Here is a 23,583-nt window from a genome sequence, read left to right as displayed (position 1 = left end):
AAGGTAAACAATACCTTTGATGTTGTCGGATATTTTCAATTCCCATTTATATTTATTTTCCATAATAGAATTCTAATTTTAAAATTAGTTATTTTAACTTGGAAGGGTAGAGGTGTTTTCATTATTACTCTGGATATTTTGTTTAGCGAGTGTTCTTTTGCGACTCGTTTATAAAAACGGGACTAATTTCTTTGTAGTTTCGAGAAGTAAATTTCTATGGCTTCATAATTTATGACATTATTTCATAAAATATTCAAACATATCCATAAGAAATATTAATTACCGAAATACCGCAGGAATGTATGTAAATAAAGCACAGCAAAATAATTTACAAACACGAACCGAATTTCGTCCGGAATGTAGCGAAACGGGTTACTCAATAGGATCACACGAAGTAACTCACAATGTTTGTATGTATGTATATATATATACAATATGAGTACTCTTTGTGTAAAGCGAACGATATGATCGCGATTTTCGTGTCGTCAATGATCACTTGAAAAAAGTGAAGCACTATTTCAAAACAACAACAGCGACTTAGGCAGCGTGCATGAAACGCAAAGCAAAAATGCCGTCGCCAAATTCCACGCAACTCGGCTAGCAAGTAGTATTTTGCAGACTTTGAACGCAAATCACTATTTTTCCAATTTTTCTCCACACTTTCGGCCTTTTCCCCCAGCCGTGTGCCATGCGAAGCGAAGCCGAAGCAGCAGAAATGTTTTGTAAACTATCTACGCCAAAAGCCAAACAAGCAGTATATTATTACACACATATTACAAACATACACATACATACTTAAATAAGCGCGTATATTTACTTTCATGCATACTATGCTTCAAACAAGTTGGCAACGCGCACTTTCGGCGGGAGTCGTCATCGAACAATCAGCGCTGTTGCTTAACGGCATGCATTTGCTGCTATCTGCCATTGCATACCTTTTGTTTAGCCGCAGGTACGGCTATGCGCATGTGCGATCAGCTGTTTGTTGTCGACGCGCGGCTTCAGGTGTCTCAGTCTAAGTTGGAACGTTAAAGCGGCGCGCTGCAGACAGTTCGAAACGAACAGGCGCGCGTTGATGGTCTAAACGCGGACGACGCTACGCGAGCGAAAACGTATTTAACGGTTAACGGCAGTCAATTTGTGTTTCCGTTTTTGTAAGTGCTAGGGATTTGTGGGAGAATAATAGGTGTGATATTCAACAATTTAAATACAAATGTGTGTGTGATACAGTGATCGCCCAATAGTCTGACGTTGACGAATGTAATTTGTGTGCTAAAAAGCTGTGGTTAATACTTTTTTCGTTTTTAGATTTTAGACATTAATTAACCTTTCATATTTTAGCTGTTAAAAATACTTTTTTTTATTTGATTTAGATTCATAAAAATTTAAAATATAGAACAAAAATATTGTTTATTATGTAATATATGTAAAATAAATGTATTATATATTATTAAAATAAACCGTAATTAATACATAACAAAAAAATAAAAATTATAAAAATAAATAATATAAGAAAATATTAATATTGAGTTCTAAAAAAGAATGAGAAATAAAAAATTAACTAAAACTAATTACCATGTAATATAATATAAAACACAAAACTACAAGAAACCCAAAAAAAATTCTTAACAAAATTTAAAGCAAAAGGCACCTCAATCAGAAGAAAAATTAAATTAAATTTAGGTGAAAGGTCTACATATAAAACTTATTTAATACATTAAAAATTAATCTTAAAAATTTTTGAAAAATATTTTAAGCTAAAATAAAAATAAACTTTGAAACTAAATATATAAGAATAAAAATATAAAAAACTAAATGAGCAATAAAATCTATAACTAATATTTATATTAACAAAAATTAAATTTAAAAACTTTATAAAATATAAGGGCCAAAGGTAAAAAAATTATAACAAAATACAATAAAATGTTAAACAAAAAGTATAAAATCTGAAATTTAATGAAAATATTAATAAATAATATTAATGTATTTAGAAAAACAATACAATTCAGAAAAAAACTGGTAAATAATAAAGTTGATGATATATAAAAACTAGATCAAAACAAACAATTAAGTTAATAAAATAAACTATAAATTATATAATAATTTGACGAAAATATTAAAACGAGAAAAAACGTTAATTTCAGTTTCACCGAAGCTATAATACCCTTCACAAATACAAAAGGTTTCTTTAAGAAGTGGTCAGATCTGAACATTTTCTTCGTAGATTGCACAAACGCCTTGGATAATAATTCACCCCAAATTTCTTGACGAAATCTCGTCCAATAAAAAAGTTCTCGACCCAAGATATATATTTGATCATTCAGTTTGTTTCAACAATTTCTTTGGAGACTGCAGCGATGCCTTAGGCAATAATTCGTACCAAATTTCTTGAAGATATCTCGTCAAATCAAAAACTATTCCATACAAGCACTTGATTCTGATCGTTCAGTTTGTATGACAGCTATATGCTTTAGTGGTCCGATATCGGCGGTTCTGACAAATGAGCAACTTTTTGGCGAAAAAAGGACGTGATCACAATTTCAGATCGATATCTTATAAATTGAGGACCTATTTCGAGTATATACACACAGACGGAAATGGATAAATCATCCTAAATCGTCATGCTGAACATTTATGTATAAGTATGAATATTTTAAAGCGTCGCCGACGCTTTCTTGTGTGTGTTACAAACTTCGTGGGAAAATTAATATTCCCTGTTCAGGGTATAAATATTAATAATATAATGATAATACAATCATAATGATATATAAAGTAATAACAATTATAATAAAATCAAGCTATATATTTTACAGTTAAAATTTAGTTCTATAAAAGTAAAAAGTTTAGCAAAGGAATTTAGTTTTCAAAACACCTAGTTAAAAATCTTTCAAATTTAATTTTTTTTATTTTAGTTAAAAATCTTTCAAATTAAATTTTTTTTATTTTATTTTTTTTTTGTTTTTCTTTAGCTTTTTAACAACATTCATTACTTATAGCAACCCAAATTTTACAAAAGAGAAATTCAACAGTTTACAACAAAAAATTCAATGCAAATATTAAAAACTTAAAATAACACCAAGCAAAAACAAAAACAAATTCTGCAAAAATATGCAAGTGTGACCTACATAAACCAATACAACAATTATCGCTCAACGACCATCTTCGGTGTTAAACTCGTTTGTGCAACAATAAAAAAAAAACACACACGCGGTTGACAGGACGAGTTTTTTTGTGCGACTTGCTTGTATTTGCCTCTTTCTGCTTGTAAAACTTGGCAAGTACACTGTGCGGCGATAATAACGAAAATAAACAATAAATGTGTTGATCGAAACAAACAAGAAAGAAGTAGCGGCGACAACAGCAGGAACATCAACAAAAACAATAGCGAACACGATCAGTAAGTTACAAACGCTAGTTTAGGCTTAATATAAACGCAAACTAAGTAATCTATGATATTATTTACTCGTATGTAGATGAGAATGTGTAATAGCAGCAGACAAGAAAAGCGTTTTAGCCGTTGCACTGCAAAATTAGGCTTGTGCTTAGAAAAAAATATTATATATAACAAGTAAGGAAGGGCTAAGTTCGGATGTAACCGAACATTTTATACTCTCGCAAAGTCAAATGGTATACTCGTTTGAGATTTCTTTGTGGATTGACTGATATTTTCGGTAGAAGGTCAACTATAGGCACTGGGGTCCACATATTTAGTACTTAGGGGCTTGAACAGTTTTGGTTCGATTTAGAAAATTTTTGGTCACAAGGTGGCATACTTTAAACGTATTATTCACGCAAAGTTTTACGCCGATATAATCATTGTTGCTTGATTTGCATAGTGGAAAGTGAAAGAATCAAGTGGTATTTAAAATGGTGTCATATGGAAAATAGGCGTGGTTGTAATTCGATTTCGCCCATTTTCGCACTATGACATAGAAACATGAAAAGAACGTTATGCACCGAATTTGGTTGAAATCGGTTAAGCAGATCTCAAGATATGGGTTTTCACCTAAAAGTGGGCTGTGCCACGCCCACTGTCTAATTTTGAACGCGGTTCCTATAAAGTCATCTTATACCATCTCAGAGATAAAATTTAATGTCTCTGGCGTGTTTAGTGCTTGATTTATCGCGCTTTTAGTAGTTTTTAACAGTACCGTTATATGGGGAGTGGGCGGAGTTGCCACCCGATTTCAACTATTTTCACACCGTCAATAGAAGTGCTAAAAACATTTGCTTCCAGTGAATTTTGTTATTATAGCATTAGCGGTTTAGGAGATATGCACATTAAACCTATTAGAGGCGGGACCACGCCCACTTTTTAAAAAAAAATTTTAACTGCAGATGCCCCTCCCTAATGTGATCCTGTGTACCAAATAACAGTCTTGTATCTTATTGCGGAGCTTAGTTATGGCAAGTTATTTGTTTTTGATTAATGGCGTTTTGTGGGCGTGGCAGTGGTCCGATTACGCCCATCTGCAATACCAACCGTCTCACGGTACCATGAAACATGTCTACCAAGTTTCATAAAGATATCTCAATTTTTACTCAAGTTAGAGCTTGCACGGACAGACGGACAGACGGACGGACGGACAGACAGTCACCCGGATTTCAACTCGTCTCTTCATCCTGATCATTTATATATATATAACCCTATATCTAACTCGATTAATTTTAGGTGATACAAACAACCGTTAGGTGAACAAAACTATTATACTCTGTAGCAACAGGTTGCGAGAGTATAAAAAGTGGTGGTAAACTCCCATGAATGTGCAATTTTCTAATTTTTCCCATAGAAACGCGAAATTTTGCATGCCTTGGTGCTGTGGCAAGCGTAATTTTATATGTTGTAGCTAAATTTAGTTTTCCTTTTCGACACGCCTTCGTGAGCGTACAGCTATGACAATATTTGGGTGCAATATTAACTTCCACGACATAAATATTACTTTTTTTTTACAATTTTTGTAATGGTTGTGCAAATTTTGTAAATTTTTTGAAAAATTTGTTTAATAAAATTATTATTATTTCCTTTTCTTTTGGATTTATTAACATTTGTGTATCACCGATCGCACATTTTTAGCGTTCAGCTCAACTATTAAGCCCATAATACATAAATTTGTGATAAAAAAAAACACGAAAGCTAAGCCTAGATTTTGCTTTTGAAGTGTTTTTGCTTTGGTTCCTACAAAAGATCTATTTTTTAACCAATTTCACACACATGCAACCACAAACTTGCATACATATAGTCATATTTACATACCATATGTATATATTTAACTTAATTACAATAATACCACCAATACCAGAGCAAAGCGCTGTTGAAAAGCTGAAAATGCATTAAATCAGCACAGCAAACAAAAGACTTAACCGACAAACTTGCCTCTGCCAACACAGCTCCAGCGATCTATTGATCGGCATAATAGCCATATTTGTCATGTAATATCGCTTTATTTGCGCCAATTTGCATAGATTGCTGAAATCGCACGCCATCGAATGAATGGCGCCAAAAGCGAACGGCGAAAAAGTTAATCACCCTGCAGTCGTAAAATGAAAATGAAAGGAAATTATATATTTGTAATTGCAGCGAAGGCAAACAATCGTAACCAATAATGTGCTTTTACAAACATAATTAAATAAAAAATAAAAATAAAACAATGAAAAAAAATTAAATAAAGTGGCAGAAAAAGTCATCAAATTAGCGATTTTATTATGAATTATTCTAAATAAGCATTGAAAGCTTATTTGGTTACAATGTGGAATGTGAAGCAAGTAAGAAAAGACCACTGTGTACGAAAATAGAACAGCGTAATTATTCCAAAAAATATTATAATAAATATATTGTTTCTTTGTAACATTTCTATTCTATAATTGAAAAAAATTTCATGGAAAACGGCAAAAACAAGAAAAACCTTGATTTCAATACCCTTCACATGTGCTTTATTTTATAGCATAAAAGGGGATAAAAATGAAAGAAGGGTTGCACCGAAGCTATAATACCCTTCACAGAACTTGATTCCGATCGTTTAATTTGTAAAACAGTTATATGATATAGTGATCTGATTTTAATAATTTCTTCGGAGATTGCATTATTGCCTTTTACAATAACCCACGTCAAATTTTGTGAAGATATCACGTCAAATAAAAAAGTTTCACATACAAGTACTTGATTCCGATTGTTCAGTTTGTATGGCAGCTATAAGCTAAAGTTGTGCGATATCGGTCATTCCGACAAATAAGCAGCAGCTTGCACTGATTATTTATATACAAGTATATACATATATAGGTATGTATATATATATATGGTCTCCGCCATTTCCTTCTGGGTGTTACAAACTTCGTGGCGAACTTAATATACCTTGTTCTGGGTATAATAAATAAAGTCAATAACAATTAAATTAGAGCAGTAAAGCAGCTGTTGTACTTAAATTGCCTCACAGCAAATGTCTCTGCATGCCTTACATGTGACCCAGTGTATGGTGTATGTCAATGACAAGCTGACGCAAGAAAATTGTCGTGTTGCTGTTTACCTTCCATTGACTTCGGCAATTGAGGGTTCAAGTTGAATGTTAAAAGCCATGACAGTCAGTTGCACTTAGTTCAACCAAAGCACATTTGAGTGTGTGTGGTATTTCCCCTGTATATTCGTATAGACACATATGCATTTATTTTCCTACGCATTTAATTATCATGTATGCCATTAAGGTAAACATTTGATTGCAGTGCGTCTTTGGCTGTTCAATTGCCACAAAAATGGTTTTTGTTCGTCACTTTGGTAGTGGGTAATTTTAAATGATTGTTTATGTAAGATATACAAGTATGTATATATGGTTGTATTATTTACGAGTTTTATGTTTCTAAACAATTATATGCTATACATGTGTTTATTTTAAATTACATACTTAGCAATTATCCAACATATTTTATCAAACAAAAAACAAAGCAACAAAAATGTGCAATAAGAAGTCAATGATTTGAGTTTTTTTTCTTTATATATATAAATAATTTTTAACGTTAAAGCTTTAATTCCTTGAGTTTCTTCAAAAAATTAAAGTTTTAATCTATCATAATTTGTAAAAATTAAGTAAAGAAGTTAGAACTTGACTTTGTCTTGTTGTTTTAGAAGGAAACAGTCATTTTCCAGTGAATAACCACAAGTAATCGAAATGTTTGTGAGACTAGCAACATTTACATAGTAAGTGATTAAGAAAATAATATGCGTTTATAAGAAGAAATTTAAAACTATAAGCGACATTATTTATAGCTTAAAAAATATTACATTTGAGAATAGTTAAAAAAAAAATTTTTTTAGTGCAAATTCGAATACTGGAAGTGAAAAAAATGTGTGCTGACATTCTTATAAATAACCAAAAAATATGTAGTTTTGTTGTGGCGACAGATAAAATACCACAAATAAATTCAAGAAATACTACCGAATGGTCACTAGTTCGCCTGGTACATATAATATATTTATGTGCATATACATACATACCAGTCAACAAAAAGTACCAGTTCATAACTAGAAATTCCTGCCTAAAATTGAACTACATTGAAAGCAACAGATTCATAACAATGGTTTTGAAAGTTAGTTCAGCAGGAGCCAATATTATTTTAAAAAAATCACAGAAAATCTCAACAAAATCCAAATAAAAATTATTCTTTAGTATGTTATGTAAATTGAGTCATATATCGGTTTGGAACTAGTACGAGACTTATATATTTCAGAATGAAATCTCTTAACTGACACAAGTATCACATGATGACGTTAAACATACTGGTAGTTTGAATGGAAAAATAACAGTAGGCTGACTAGTTGATTTTGTGGTTAATATTAATTGCAAAGTAGTTTATATAGTAAGTTTGGGCACTTATTGATTTACGCAATACAAATGGTTATTTCGTATGTATGTATGTACATATACATATGTATGGAATCATATTGAGCACTTTACCCAATATTTCTAATTAATTAATAAAGCGAAGACAAAAGTGGGACACAAATATAATAAGGTGTGTAGATCTACATGCTCTAAATTTTATCACAATCATATTTCAAATATTATTTGCATATCATTTGCCTTTATGGGCCGCTAGTTACAATTGTAACCGAACACCACCTACGGACATGGAAATGAGTTTGCAACACGCGAAACGCGCTTTACACACCCATGCAGAGACACATACGCAAACGAACACACCGCCCCACATTACAATAAATACGCATCACGCCAATGAACGGCCAAAACGACCTTGACAGACTGACCAAAACAACAGCAAAGAAAGATATGTGAATCATATGTACGCACATATACACACACACATACTCACGTACACACTAATACTTATAAAAAATACAAATAAAAATAATTTCACTGTCGATTATCGCTGACATAACTGTGCGCTACCTTAGTATGGTATTATGGAAGGCAGAGGTACATTTTTGAACGCCTGACAGCTGTCACCAACTACAAAGCAGACGTTCACAAGTCGCTCAGCATAACTTTTGTCTCCTCAAAATAGTGGAATGCATTGCTAAATACATTACGTTAACTGTTATCCCAAAAAGATTTACGAAATTTTAGCCGAATGAGCCGTTAGTCGTTAAAATGGACCATTTAAATAAAGGGCGATTTTGGCTTGAATCAAAAACTAAAATGAAATGCGATTGGTCGAGAGTAAATTTGGCAATAAACCAATACGTAATAACTGACAAAGAAGATGTGGAGAAAATAAAGTAGTGTGTAAAGCGAAAATGAGATGAATTATAGTAAAATGAGGGGCAGAACGTAGGGAAAAAGGGAAAGGGGGAAAAAGGGAGGCATAAGGGAAAAAAATGAGAGGGACAAGGATAAAATAAGGGAAAGAGCGCAGCAAACAAAAATTGGTTAAACACAAGAAGCACTAAACTGTTCAAAGTTATTGACATGCTATGCATTACAAAGACTGCTGTTGTTGTAATCAATGTGATACTCATAAGTGGAAGTCGGTCAAAAAGCCGGTTCATTGCTACAAGTGTCTAGGGGCATGTGTTTTACATGTACATATGTGTGTACACATCGAAATACCACTACACTTGCATTTAATGGAACTCATCACCGAGTAATCAAGCAAATTATATTGAAATAAAAAAAGCAAATACAAATATAGAAAAAAAATTAGGAAAAAAAATTAAGAAAAAAAAATTTTTTTTTTAAATTAAAATTAATTAAAAAATTAATAAACAAAAATAGAACATAAAATAAAAGTAAATAATTTAAATAAATTTACATATGTAAAATTTATTTAGTTTTACTTCAATAAGCACACCAAATGTGTAAACTTAAAACCAAATGAAAAAAATGATATGGAATGAAAATAAAAACGAAAGAATCACATTATACTTTTAAACTTTAATTGCAAAAAATACTAGTTAATATTACAAACATCAACAAAGGCTGAATAATTATATATATTTGCTTGGCTTATCAAATATAAATCAAGTGTTGTGAACAAAAAATTTTCACAGAAATAATTACATAAATAGACCAGTGCAGAAGCCTTTGAAAATGGTAAAGAGTGAAAGAGATCTATAGTAGGTTAAAACCCATTGGAAACGAAAGATGAAATAACAAAAGTGAAAGGAAAACTACTTTTCGCGCGATCTGAGGTCGGAAAGCGGAGGGCGTGGTTGAATTTTTAATGCTTACAAACGGTTTATCTCGATTTCCGGAAAATCTAGCTATAGAAAAAAGTTATATGGCAAAGTTGTTACTAATGAAGAGATCTACAACTTTTGTATAATATTTACACTTTTCCACTTAATTCAAAATATATGTGTGAATATTTTTGGGTTTTTTACTTTTATCTTGTACAAAACAATGTTCTTTCAAGATATTTGGTGTATACTTACCTTTTTATGCCCAAAACATAACAACATACTGTACTTTTTTATTTAAAATATTTAGGATCTATTTAATCTTATTTCGATTTTTAATTTAAAAAAAAAACCCTAATAGTCACTTAAAAATTGTCACATCGCAATATCAGAGTTTTTCAAAAAAGTTAGTAGGCTTATGTTTGTTGTAATCTCTACTTTCTGACGGTATAAAAGGTATAAAAAAAATATTTGTTAATATGATACATTTTCTCAGAAAATGCATAACAAGACCCCACTAATAACGTACTATAAAATAAACACAAAAGAAGTAAGAAATTTTAAGCATGTAATGTAAATACAAAATAGTTGAACTTCTTAAAAAATATTTAGAAATATTAAATATGAAAATGAGTATAATATGAGCGGTCTTTGAAGTCGAATCTTCTGCTCTCTTGGCAAAAAATGTACATATTCAAAAAAGCAACAACGTTTTCCAGTACAATTTAATATAAAGAATTATGAGGCTGCTATTAACTATGTGTATATATGTATGTATATATGTTAAAAAATTATAAAAGTACGCATTTTCACTTCCAAGCTGATACACATAATTTACTGCATCAGTGTTCAATATACAGTTATCAACCACACACAAAAATAAACAAACGCCTATAACTAGGCCAAATATATTTAAGTTCACAAAATTACTTTAATGAGGGAAAAACATTGCATATTTTCAGGCATACGAGTTGATTGTGCAGACTGGGCAGAGCTCTAAATATTTGCAATGCATTTTAAGAAATAAGCAAATAAATCTTCAAAATATTTTTTTGTTCATTTTTAATTTATGTAATTTAACTCGAATCTTTTTCACAATTCTGACAATGTTAAAACATTTTTAGCCTTTATAATTCATTTCGCTAAAGAAAAACTTTGATACTTAAATGTTGTAACTCTTTTCAAAAATGATTATACGTGTTTTTTAAATACAAGTCGAATATTTTTCTTAATAAAACACACAAAACAATATTTATAATTATAAAGACTTGAAAGTTTGTAACTTTTGCTAAAAAATTGTGTATAAGCTGCAAATTAGAAAATTGTTAACCTTTTATTTTATATATCATTTGACTTTATTAATAAAATTTCGTATTAAAACCAAGATGAATATTAAAGATTTTCGGACTGATAGCTCAATTTAATATTTTTATAGGCAGATCTGGTTTTTGCGCCGTGACAAAAATAAATTTTAATTAAAATTTATAAATTTGAAATAACAACATCAACAAAGGCAATATTTCTCGCAGTCATTGGTAAGTGTCTATGCATGTACATATTTGTATAGGCAGTATATATACAATCTACATGAACTTGTCTTTGATATCGCCGAATATTTAAACAAATTATCAAGTATACAGATATTGTTAATAAAATTAATTTTCGGCAATGCTATAAATTAATAATACCGTTAGAAAAAACAAAGTGGTAGTATGCATACTGTATGTGCGGTAAATCTAAACTCAAGTGAATGGGTAAAAAAAAATATTAAAGATAATGAAATAACTTAAAGAAGCAAAATGTTTCAGAATATTTTTTATTTTTATTATTTTCATTAAAAGTAGGCGAAGAAAAAATATACAGGTTGATGTAGTTAACCTTCGAACTACCAACCGGTCAATATGAGTGGTTTCAAAAAGTCTTCACAAGACTTTTATGTGAATCCTTGCCTTTTATTTTTTTAATATGTCATGAGTTTTGCGAAATTAATTTATTGATCATCAATATCGGATCACTATAGCATAACTAAACAATCGGAATGAAGTGATTGCATAGGAAACTTTTTTATTTGACGTAATATCTTCACGAAATTTTGCATGAGTTATTTCCTAAAGCAACAATGTAATATCCAAAGATATTGTTTAGAGCGGAGGAATATGCCATATTAACTGAACGATCAAGAAATTGTTCAGATCAGATAACTATATCATATAGCACCGATATGCACATACATTGAACCATCGGAATCAAGTTCGTATAAGCAACCTTTATATTTGTGAATATAATACCCATAGCTTCGGTGCACCGAAGTTAACGTTTTAACTTGTTTTGGTCTGATTTTACTGTCTTGAGAATTTATTAAATATTGTTTTATTCAGTTTTCACATTACCTATGCCGTAAAATACCTATTCATTGTTGCTGATCTTTGTACATAAGGTCGGTTTTGCGAGAGGAGGATAATTGTAGAGTCATTAAAAAAAAAAAAAACATAAGTATACTTGGAATCAGTATTTTGATTATTTTATATCTTAAAATATATGTATTTCGTATATTCTACTTCAGTTATAAAACTAGACATAAATAATACCAAAAAGTCTAAAATAGTTAGAATGTTGAAAGACAAAATAAATACCATTTAAGCGAATACCTATCCGATACAGAAGAAGATGGTTATAAGTTGGAGGATGAGAGAGGCAAACAAGATAGTAATGATTCGGAAAACTCCCTTATTGTGCGTCGACGAAAACATCGCAGTATAAGATTACCGTCATATTCTGATGGTAGTGGTCACGAGCAGTCTGAAATTGTTGCCGATGGCATAAACTAGTTCCTCCAGTCCTTTAAGAATATAACTGAATACCATTTTAGGACAGCTAGTGGACCTACATATATCATATGCAAAAAGAAATATAATAAAGGATAACGTAAAACTGCCTTTAAATGATAATGAATCATCGCTTTATAGACTAAATTATAACATGCACTACTCGTAAGCTGAAAGATACAGGAATCTCAGGTAAAAAATTGGAACTATCTCAAGAAAAATTTTACAGTTTTAATGGAATTTTAAATGCATGTGGAGCATACCAAACAAGAAAAATGGGAACGAAATTTATAGAAGTAAGCCAACTCAGAAAGTAATTCTTCTTAGCACATTTAGCTTGTTACTTTTACGTATAACTTAATTTATTTATATCTTTTTCTAAAATTGTATACGAAAAAGGACCTGTGTTCACAATAAATTTATTGAAATACATACATATAATGAATACTTTCGACAAGTCAATCTTGACATGTTGATATAAATAGGTTACATTGACCAACTGGAAGGGTAGTTCTACAACACGAGTATAAAATTGGGTAACTATTAATCAATGAAAACCACGAGTTTAATCTTACATTATAAATAACAGAAAATTAATCCAAATAATTTATTTTAAATAACTTTTTTTCATGTCATGTTTTGATATTTTCTCACAACGGCGAAAAAGCCCACTAAATAATACAAAATACTTAAAATAAAAAAAAATTATGAAATTTATGAAAACATTTTCAATTTTAGTTTTTTCTCCTTTTGTGTTTTTGATGCATGACTCATCGATTACTAAACAATTAAACCACTTCAAATTATAATATTTGAATTAAAAAAATATTTGACTATCCAAACCGATAAATATACAATAATTAAATAAAACAAAAACCGATAAATATACAATAATTAAATAAAAGAAAAAAATTTCATTTAATTTTTAATTTATCCACTTATCAGGGGTTTCAACCACGTTTCATCGGTTGCTTGTTACTTACTAAACCCACTCAATATGAAAGTTTTGATTTAAAAAATGTAATTATTTAGTAAAAAGATTTGCATTTCATTTTTATTTTTATTTTATTAATTTTTTTATTGTTATGGTACAGCCGGAGATTTGAACAACGACCGACAGATTGGTGGTTACATTTCAAAATCATTAAATTATGTAAAATATTTGCAGCAAAACTAATTTAATTAACTATAAATAAACAATAAATAACAATACATAACGGTAAAAAAAAATTAAAAAGTCACAAAAACTTAATGCCACATACCATAAGGCATTTTTAACACTTTTTTTTAAACTAAGCACTATAATTAAAAAAAAAACACAAGAACAAATAAAGACAATTGACCTTGCCAAGTGATTTCAGCTATACGGAAACGGAAGTTAACACCGCTTAGCACAACATACACACACACGACCACAACTAACCGAGAGCTATGAAAATGCTAATTTGCCGATACGAGTATCACGCTGTCACGAATGACGACTTCTGCAGGCAAATAATACAGCTTTTTACCACTAAATTTATTTTCTTTCTTTTCGAATGCTAATTCTTAAGCGACAGCAACACTCAAACATACGCCGACTGAATCATTTATAAATCAGTATTTTAATAAAACTAATTTGAACTTGAAATGCCTGAATTTTAAGCAAGTAATTGTTGCCAATCAAAACATACACACATATTTTAGGGGTGTGTGGTGAATGAAAGATATTGGAAATTTTTCGCTTAGCTAATGGAAAAAAACTTGATTCTTACGCAAAAATATTTTGACTCAATAAATGGGCGCAAGTTCAAGGTGAGCTTAAATACAAAAGAATTTATTCTTAATATTATACAATGTTTGTTATTAGACCATGCTAAATGCACAAATTTAGACTGTTATATGTGTTAATATATGCATAGAATATATGTTATAGAACTAGTCATACGACAAAGAACTTGAAATTTTAAACAGATTTTGCTTTTATTTTGAAATACTTATTTATGAGTTTATGAGAATGTATGGAGGTAACTTATTGACAAAAAAATTTAATATTCACTGTCGATTTTAGTAATATAAGATTTATATATTTCTTTTTTCCTAGGTATTTTTCACGACGCTGTCTTATAATATTTCGAACTGCGAAAAAACTCACAAAAATATCTTATATAAGTAAAAACGTTACACCCTCCCTCAAAGGTATAATTATGGAGTATGATGTAATAACAAGATTAAATAATTTCTTTTCTTGTCAGTAAATTATTTTTATTTTATAAAAGTAAAAACATAGCATCATGAAATAAGGTTTCGACTTGACTTGACAGAAATTTGAAAAAAAAAGTATAATTTTAAAAGTAATGGTTGTTTGGGTTGTCCCAGTTCCAAAGCTCTTTGCGGTGACCATCACTAATCCTTAGAGATCGCACTAAACTCAATCGGCCAAAATAATCTAGTGCCTGATCGAAGCTTTTTTAATTAACAAAATGGCAGCCTCAAAAAATTGTTTTCAGATTTTCGAGAGATTAGATTTTTTCCAACAGTTAATTTTATTATAAAAAAAAATCAAAATTCTGAGAAAAATTCTTCGGTCAGGCACAAGTATTTCATGTTTCCGAATAAAAATCATTGAAGCGGTTTTCAATCTAAAGTGGTCAACCAGTTTAAAAAACACAGTTTTGGGACAAAGCTTTTAAAGTTTTGGCAGCCAATTACATTACGTTAAAAAAATTCTTAAAAATAGGCTCACATCTTGCAAACTACTTGCCAAATCAACAATCAATTTTAGAAGAATATTTCTAAGATATTATATTTTGGGATAATTAAAAAAAATTATTATTTTTTGAAAATACTGACTACCCCTAATGCCTTATGTGAAGTCTAGTATTTAACATGCCTGTTTAACACAAAAAGGAATAATTTATAAAAATTACAGTTGCTGTGCTCTCTAACAGCTTTTGACAGTTCTCCCTGGTAAGTTAACATAACGTAGGTAAAATTATTAAATTTATCGTCAGTTACTACAACAAAATTTTCATAAATTCTTAAAAGAAAGAAAAGGTTATTAATTAACGGAGATGTTTCCAGCTTTGAAAATATATAGTTTGGCATGAAAATGTTCGATTCAATGTTACAATGTTATATTTCAGCAAACCTGTATAACATACATACCACATATAATTGTATTTGTTCTTAATTTCGGTAGACTAATAGCAATTAGATAATTACAATATATTGATAATTAATTGACAATCAATTGTTGTAAAATCCCCTTGCAACCTTGACACGTGTTTTCAACTTAACTGATTACCTAATTATTACAAATTTTAATAAAATTCTCCATACAACCCTCTCAGTAGGAAAAGCGAATTCGAGGAAAGGCCATATAAATATAATGATTAATTAATATTTAGTATTTCATTGACAATAAATGTAATTTTCAAATGCAACTCTGTCAAGTGAGTTCACTGAGAGCTGTAAAATACAATGTGCGAGAAAGTGAGACAAAAGGTCATCAAAGGAAAAGGCAACAAATCAACAGCATATATTTTAGTTTTTTCGGTACAAAACGTGATCCAATCAATACTGGTTTATGTAGAAATGTTCACTATTTCTGTTATCAATTAAGAAAAATCAAAGATTAACAAGTTTTCAAAAACAATTACAAAATACTTCTCAACAATTACACAATACTAATTATTTAAGCTTAATGGAGTGTATTTGAACCGCAAACAATTTTATCAACTAAGATGCTAATTGCCTTGACTAATTACCCTGATCTTGGTATAAGAATGCTTATATGAAATTAAAGAAAGATAATTTTGAATTGTCTCCTTAATTCAACTTAATTTAGTACATTTCAATCGGGAAACACTAAGATTTAATTAATTGTGCTGTAAGGATGTTTAAAAGCATTTTTTATAGTGCCTTCAATTTATTTACCTTGCGCAATTTATTTAGATTGCCGCGAAGTTTGTAATAGCCAGAAGGAAAGCTCGGAACCCCAATTAACTGCTAACAAACTAATCGATCAAATACATGTCCTTGTATGGAAACTTCTTTATTTATGTAGGGTATTCTAGCTTTTGTGCAACCGAAGTTAAAATTTTTTCTAGTTTACCCATGCTTTCATTCTTAGATAGCAGTTTTATAATACATAAAGCTTTCTGACTAACATTACAAGGATAATATTAAGTATTCACTGTACTTATACGCTTAGTGGTGTCAGCCTGCTTTGCCAATCATGGCCAACGCTCACGTTCTTATTATAGTTTTGTTAATTTGTTTGCGTCTCCACACAATATACTCGTATTTAACTTTCAGCCAAGTCAATAATTTAAATATAAGCAAAATGCTCAAAAATGTCTTTCTAGATATTTCTAACGCGATATTCCTTGAAATAACCGCTTATGTATGCATGCATGTCTGCAATTATCAACGTATGCAGAATATAGAAAATCACTAAAGTAGTCAAATATAGTTATTGAAACGAATTCGATTGGTCACCGCTAATAATTGTTAACAAAGAGACGAACTCAAACAATAATAAAGCGCGAACAAGTTAAGCGTTTCAGACCAGCGCTGAGCAAATCTAATTTAATATCAACAAAAAGTCAAAAGAGAATAAAAAATAAAATTTCAAAAACAATTCTACACAAATCACTGCAAAAACTGACTGCAAATAAATTTCCTTCACATGGCTGGTAAATCTTATTAAATTTACATATATATGTGTGACTTGTCGGTCGAAAGTTAAAGTAATATGCTTAAAATAAATAATAGACAAAACTAATTGCGCTATGTAAATTTACATTAAGTAAACAGTGCGGCACCTTGTGGCTTAACTGAATTGTCAAGTAATTGAATACTACATAGAAGTAATGAAAACCAACAAAAGGTGTAAGAACATATATATGTATTTATTCCAAATTTTTATTACTTCACGACTTTATATTCTCGTTTTTTTTCATTTATTTGATTTCCTATTTGTCAATTGTTGTTTCCTTAGGCAGTAACTGGGTCAATGACTAAAGCAAAAACTCATACAAACACATCAAAAATCTCGTTGTTAAAAAACAAAAGACTCACGCAACGAACTTGGTACTGACGAACGCTTCCTATCATACGCAAAATTGATTTTATTTAAATTTAGTGCGCATGCGTTACTAATAATAGGTAACGAAACAGTGTCACACACCACTAAAGATACAATTTTTGTTTATCCACAAGCAATATCGTACTGTTTTATTTTTTTGTTGATTACATAGTTGTTATTAAGTAATCAAACAGTCTTAATAGAACTAAATACTGGCATACTGCATTAAAAATCTTTTTGTTATTGTTTTTTAATAATTATCATGTTTAAAAAACGAGAAGAAACGTTAACTTCGGCTGCAACGAATCCGATCTGAACCATTTCGGAGAGTGTGGTGTTGACATGGACAATAATTCCTGCTAAATTTTGTGAAGGTATCTCGTTCAATAAAAAAAGTTTTTCATACAAGAACTAGCTACATATGATCATTCAGGTAGCACGGCAGCTACATATGTATAAGTATATGCTATAGTAGTCCGATTTGAACAACTCCTTTGGATAATGTAGCATTGCCTTACCAAATAATATATGCCAAACCTCGTGAAGATATCTTATCAAATAAAAAAAAGTTTTTCATACAAACATTTCATTTTGATCGGTCAGTTTGTATGACAGCTATATGCCATAGTGGTTTTGGTGGTTCCAACAAAGGAGCAGCCTCTTAGGGAGAAAAAGAACGTGCGCAAATTTTCAGAGCGATATTTCAAAAACTGAGGTACTAGTTTGCGTATACATATAGAGACGGATGGACAGACGGACAAACAGTTGAACATGGCTAAATCGACTCAACTCGTCATGCTGATTATGTACATAGACATATGTATGTATAGTTTATAGGGTCTCCGACGTTTCCTTCTGGTACTACAAGCTTTGTATACCCTGTTCAGAGTATAATGATACACATGGGTGTGAAATTATATATTAAAACGTGCAAGTAACGTACAATACATAAATGTAGTTATAATAGAAATTAAAAAAAATTAAATCAAAGGAGGAAATTATAATACGCTCTAAAAAATTGTTCCAAAACCGCAGCTGGTTCAACACTCTTCCTCTGCCCCCTTTATAAAAAGCCTTACCGCGCATACAGTTCTTTATGACAAATAATTTTATTGCACAATGTTTTTAAATAAATAAACGACATTACAATGTACTCAAAATACAGTTATTTTATGATTTAAAAACTACTTTTAATATATATTTTTTTTAATTACAACACATTACATTTTCTAGACCTTGAACGTTTTAAATCAACTGTGCCATAACAGCTCGTGATATCATTTCTTTGTTACATAAGCAACATACAAGCAAAGTTAATTATTATTTACTCATTGAGCCTCAAATTAGGCCTTTACGCGGACAGTAACCTGCCTTCCAATTATATAGTAAGCTATTTATTCTTTAATTTGTCGCAATTGAAATGTTTACAGATTGATAGTACTATCTCGGCAATGCAGTCGAGACAAATAACTGTTTAATTTGCGTCAGTAGAAACCAAATTAATTACAATTAATTGTATATTTGGCGCAACAATTCTTTGAAGCCAATCAAATCGCCAGCACGTGCATGGAGCTTGGGAGATGATTGCGATGATGCACTTATTATTTTCATTGCTCATCAAATCTCTTATTATTATTATTTTTTTTTGGTTATTTAGAAAGCCGCCAGTATAATTTTCCCCAAATAAAACCAAATTAATTAAAAAATAAAATTGTCACGTTTTCTTTCTTCCACCAGTTCAAGTATGGAAAAAACCAACCACTCACGTTGATCGCGTATACCGCTTCTTCTTGGTTGTCTCCAGTGTGGTTTATATTAAGTAATCAGATTCAGGTTTAGGTCAATCGTTTCAGCATTTCGGGATTTACCTTTAAATATTCACATTAATATCACACCTGTTTTGAACTTACTATTCCTCTAACGCGATCCGAGGAAACTTTCACTGTACTACTTATACTCGTATCGACATCGTCCCAAAGCTTATATAACTATGTATTTCACACTTTGCGACACACATATAATAAAATTAGTGATTTAAGGGATGGAAAATACTAGCGGTCTAAATTAGATATCAAAAAATATTTGTTTTTGCCTTATGCACTTCTAAGAGATGGCATAATCTCTTCAAGAGCTGTGCTTGCCTTCCAAAGTAAAAAAAACTCTGGATTTATAGATGCATTTATAAATATATTTTAGGAATACACTGTAAAATTTTTGTGAAACAAAATTAAATATTTTGCGTGTTAGACGCGATATCAGGTGGAGCTAAAAAATACTGCCACTATTGCCGTCTCCGTGGATGAAACCTAAAAATAAAAATTTTCTACAAGAAGATATTGTCTGCACAATGAAATACGGTCAAAAAGATCAAAACTTGACAAAATAGTGTCTTTTTAAAATAGGTTAATTTTTACCAAAAACTATTTGAAATTTCGATATAAATTTTTAATGTGTTATTTTTCAGGGTATAACTTATCGAAGTATGATAAAAATCGATTTTTTTAATTCCACAGTAATTGTGCACCTTAAAAATGAAGTAGGTACAATCACAAACTGACCACGAACAGAAAACAACTTACGTTTCGTAAAAGAGAAAATTTTTAATATAAAGTCAAGAAATCAGGGACCAGCGCCTGCTAAGCGCACGCAAGCTCCATTGGTCCAGTGCTAGAATGCAAGATATGGCAAAGGAGGGCCAACTCGGTCCCATTTCGATGTGAGCGGGGCAAGGGTGACCTCTCTGGTTAGCTCATCGGCTTTGCAGTTATCAGCATTTGCGTCTTCAGCGCTCATATATCCCGTAGAAATTTTAACGAGCCACTGTCACTATCATAGAAACTATACCAGCCTGACAGTATTGATTTTTTTGCATATGTTTTCACTCACTAAATTTATTATAGTGCCAATTAAAATATATAAATGATTATCGTTGATTATACTTATGAATTAATATTATTAACTATAATCCACGTTTCATTTAAATGTTTTATAAAACGTGTGATATATATTGAACTCACTGAGAAGTGTTCGCAATCAACCGGTTTCATCAAAAGTAAGTCACATTTTTTCTAGTTAAGGATCGCTCACCTGAAAGAAAGCAAATCAAAAACATCATTTAGAAATTATTTTATTAATTGCAAATAAAAATATATAAATATACAGCTAATTTATTTAAACAAGCATAAATGTAAATATTTAATGAAATCAAAATAATTCATAACATTTTTGCATTAATTAACTATTCCACGAACTTTTTATATACAAGTATAGTGCGCCACTGTTCATACATAAAAACTGTATTTATTTGTTTTTTATTTCTTTTTTTTGTTTAAATTACAGTAACGCCGTCGGACGTGGTATTGTCCGCATCACAGCACATTTTACAATGAGCAAGCGGAAAAAACTGCTGCAAAGGATCATAACGTGATAACAGTTACTCGAAAAACTACACAATCTGGCAAATATAAACAGTTTATAAAATAAACTCCTCGAAATCTAAGTGACTACGGCATATTAATCGCACTCCAAAGACAATGGTACTCAATCTACTCTTCATAACGACTGTGATAAAATCTACGTTCGGCGTAGTGACTACCGGCCTTTGGCTCATACCGTTACTGCTCGCCGCCATCACTTACTACCGCTACGATAGCGTCGATCCAGAGGCTCGACCCATCGATCAACTGAATCTGTATCCTGAATATGATTTCATTGTAGTGGGCGCTGGTTCGGCCGGCGCCGTGGTGGCCAATCGACTGACAGAAATGCGTAGATGGAAGGTTCTACTCATCGAGGCGGGTCCAGATGAAAATGAGATCTCCGATGTGCCCTCATTGGCCGCCTACCTGCAGCTGAGCAAACTTGACTGGCAGTATAAGACACAACCGTCCAACAAAGCCTGTCTCGGCATGAAAAATAATCAATGCAATTGGCCGCGCGGTAAGGTGCTCGGTGGCTCGAGTGTACTCAACTATATGCTGTATGTGCGTGGCAATCGACATGACTACGATTACTGGGAATCGCTAGGTAACACCGGCTGGGGCTATAATAATGTGCTGCATTACTTCAAGAAATCGGAGGATAACCGTAACCCCTACCTAGCTAAAAACCCTTATCATGGACGCGGCGGTTTAATGACGGTGCAAGAATCACCTTGGCACTCACCATTGGTTGCCGCTTTCGTGGAAGCGGGACGCGAGATTGGTTATGAGAATCGTGACATCAATGGTGAGAAGCAGGCTGGTTTTATGATTGCACAGGGCACTATACGTCGTGGCTCACGTTGCAGCACCGCAAAGGCTTTCTTACGTCCAATTAGATTGCGTAAGAATTTCCATCTCTCTATGAAGTCGCATGTCACCAAAGTAGTCATAGAGCCAGGCACCATGCGCGCTCATACCGTGGAGTTTGTTAAGAACGGTAAGGTATTTCGCATACGCGCAAGACGGGAGATCATTTTGTCCGCTGGTGCTATCAATACACCGCAGATAATGATGCTATCAGGCATTGGACCAAAGGCGCATCTGGAAAAACATGACATACGCGTGCTGCAGGACCTGCCGGTTGGTGAGAACCTGCAAGATCACGTTGGTATGGGTGGCCTCTCGTTTCTGGTTGACAAACCTGTCGCTATAATACAAGATCGTTTCAATCCCACGGCACTCACCATGCAATATGTACTGCGTGAACGTGGACCGATGACTACGCTCGGTGGCGTTGAAGGATTAGCCTTTGTGCACACACCTTACTCGAACAACTCCATCGATTGGCCTGATATACAGTTTCATATGGCACCCGCCTCCATTAATTCGGACAATGGCGCACGCGTGAAACGAGTACTGGGTCTTAAAGAGTCACTCTACCAGGAAGTTTATAAGCCGATTGCCAACAAAGACACCTGGACGATCATGCCATTACTGTTGCGTCCACGCTCACGTGGTTGGGTGCGTCTGAGCTCCTCAAATCCCTTCCACTATCCGCTTATTAACGCGAACTATTTTGATGATCCGTTTGATGTAAAGACTCTGGTGGAAGGTGCAAAGATTGCGCTACGCGTAGCAAACGCTAAAGTCTTCAAACAGTTCGGTTCGCGTGTACACCAGCGTCCAATGCCGAATTGCAAGAAATACAAAATATACTCGGACGACTACTTGGAGTGTCAAGCGCGTACCATCTCAATGACAATTTATCACCCTTGCGGCACTGCCAAAATGGGACCGGCTTGGGATCCTGAAGCGGTGGTCGATCCACGGCTACGGGTTTACGGCGTGCGTGGACTGCGTGTAATCGATGCCAGTATTATGCCAACAATCAGTAGTGGCAATACAAATGCGCCGGTCATTATGATTGGCGAGAAAGGTGCTGACCTCATCAAGGAGGATTGGTTAAAAAATCCGGAATATCGCGCAGCGGCGCCGAAGAGTTAGACCACTATGATATAGCTATGATTAAGGGGGTAATAAGCGTAAGCTTTTGTGGGAACTATTTGGCTGTTATGCCGTCAGTGCATGTGACGATCATAAATCAGGGCGTACGTGAGCTTTATACCGTAAGCGGTGCCATCGAGCGGATGGTGTTTCAAAACACCGTCTCATACACATAGTAAATAAATTAACTGTAGACCTTTTTTAATTATGTTCCATAGGAGCTACTTTTTCCAATCGAGTCATATATCTTTATTTTAAGATGTTTTCGCTGCCTAAGCTCCTCCTACATGCTTATTTCACACATTTATCACTATATGATAATTTATCATTAATTAATAGTGCATCACTATATGTAATTTATTGCTGCATACATATTATTCGCAAACATTTATCGACTACATCATCACCATTCGCAATAAAAATTATATAATAGTAGTAATAATGTAGATATTGTTTTAAGTTATTTAAAATTATAATTTTACATACATATTAAACATAATTGTTAAACTGAATAAACAAAATATGTTATGCTCTTTGAAATTGGTTTTATTTGAAAAATGTATTGAATTAAATTGAGGTTATATCAGGAAACAGCTGAGTTGTAATACCAAGCTAGATGTATGAACCGACTGAACG

The 23,583-nt window shown here is 32.1% G+C and overlaps 2 protein-coding genes and 1 long non-coding RNA gene across 12 annotated transcripts in view; 1 reads left to right on the top strand and 2 right to left on the bottom strand.

Annotated features, from left to right (window-relative positions):
* The window catches only part of Flo2 (flotillin-2), a 315,478-nt gene that overhangs the window by 224,911 nt on the left and 66,984 nt on the right, over positions 1-23,583 (bottom strand). The window lies entirely within an intron of this gene.
* Positions 960-23,409, top strand: LOC106617461 (glucose dehydrogenase [FAD, quinone]). 7 transcript variants are annotated; one of them, XM_036371235.2, is made up of 4 exons: positions 960-1,285; positions 2,970-3,397; positions 11,061-11,160; positions 20,861-23,409. In XM_036371235.2, the coding sequence occupies exon 4, from the start codon at positions 21,055-21,057 to the stop codon at positions 22,945-22,947; it is 1,893 nt and encodes a 630-aa protein (XP_036227128.1). In that variant the 5' UTR covers positions 960-1,285; positions 2,970-3,397; positions 11,061-11,160; positions 20,861-21,054; the 3' UTR covers positions 22,948-23,409. The 7 variants fall into 7 exon arrangements, with proteins under 7 accessions (XP_036227128.1, XP_014090137.1, XP_014090136.1 ...); XM_014234662.3 differs by lacking the exon at positions 11,061-11,160 and having other exon boundaries at positions 960-1,154; positions 2,997-3,397; XM_014234661.3 differs by lacking the exon at positions 11,061-11,160 and having other exon boundaries at positions 960-1,154.
* LOC118682444 (uncharacterized) lies at positions 19,688-20,908 on the bottom strand. Its single transcript, XR_004978270.2, has 3 exons — positions 20,773-20,908; positions 20,539-20,608; positions 19,688-19,827 (listed from the first exon to the last, which is right to left on the bottom strand). It is a non-coding gene; the product is annotated as an uncharacterized lncRNA (long non-coding RNA).

This window comes from Bactrocera oleae, chromosome 5, assembly GCF_042242935.1.
Source record: "Bactrocera oleae isolate idBacOlea1 chromosome 5, idBacOlea1, whole genome shotgun sequence".
In the NCBI taxonomy this organism is placed as follows: Eukaryota; Metazoa; Arthropoda; class Insecta; order Diptera; family Tephritidae; genus Bactrocera; species Bactrocera oleae.
This window is presented reverse-complemented; position numbering and strand designations above follow the sequence as displayed.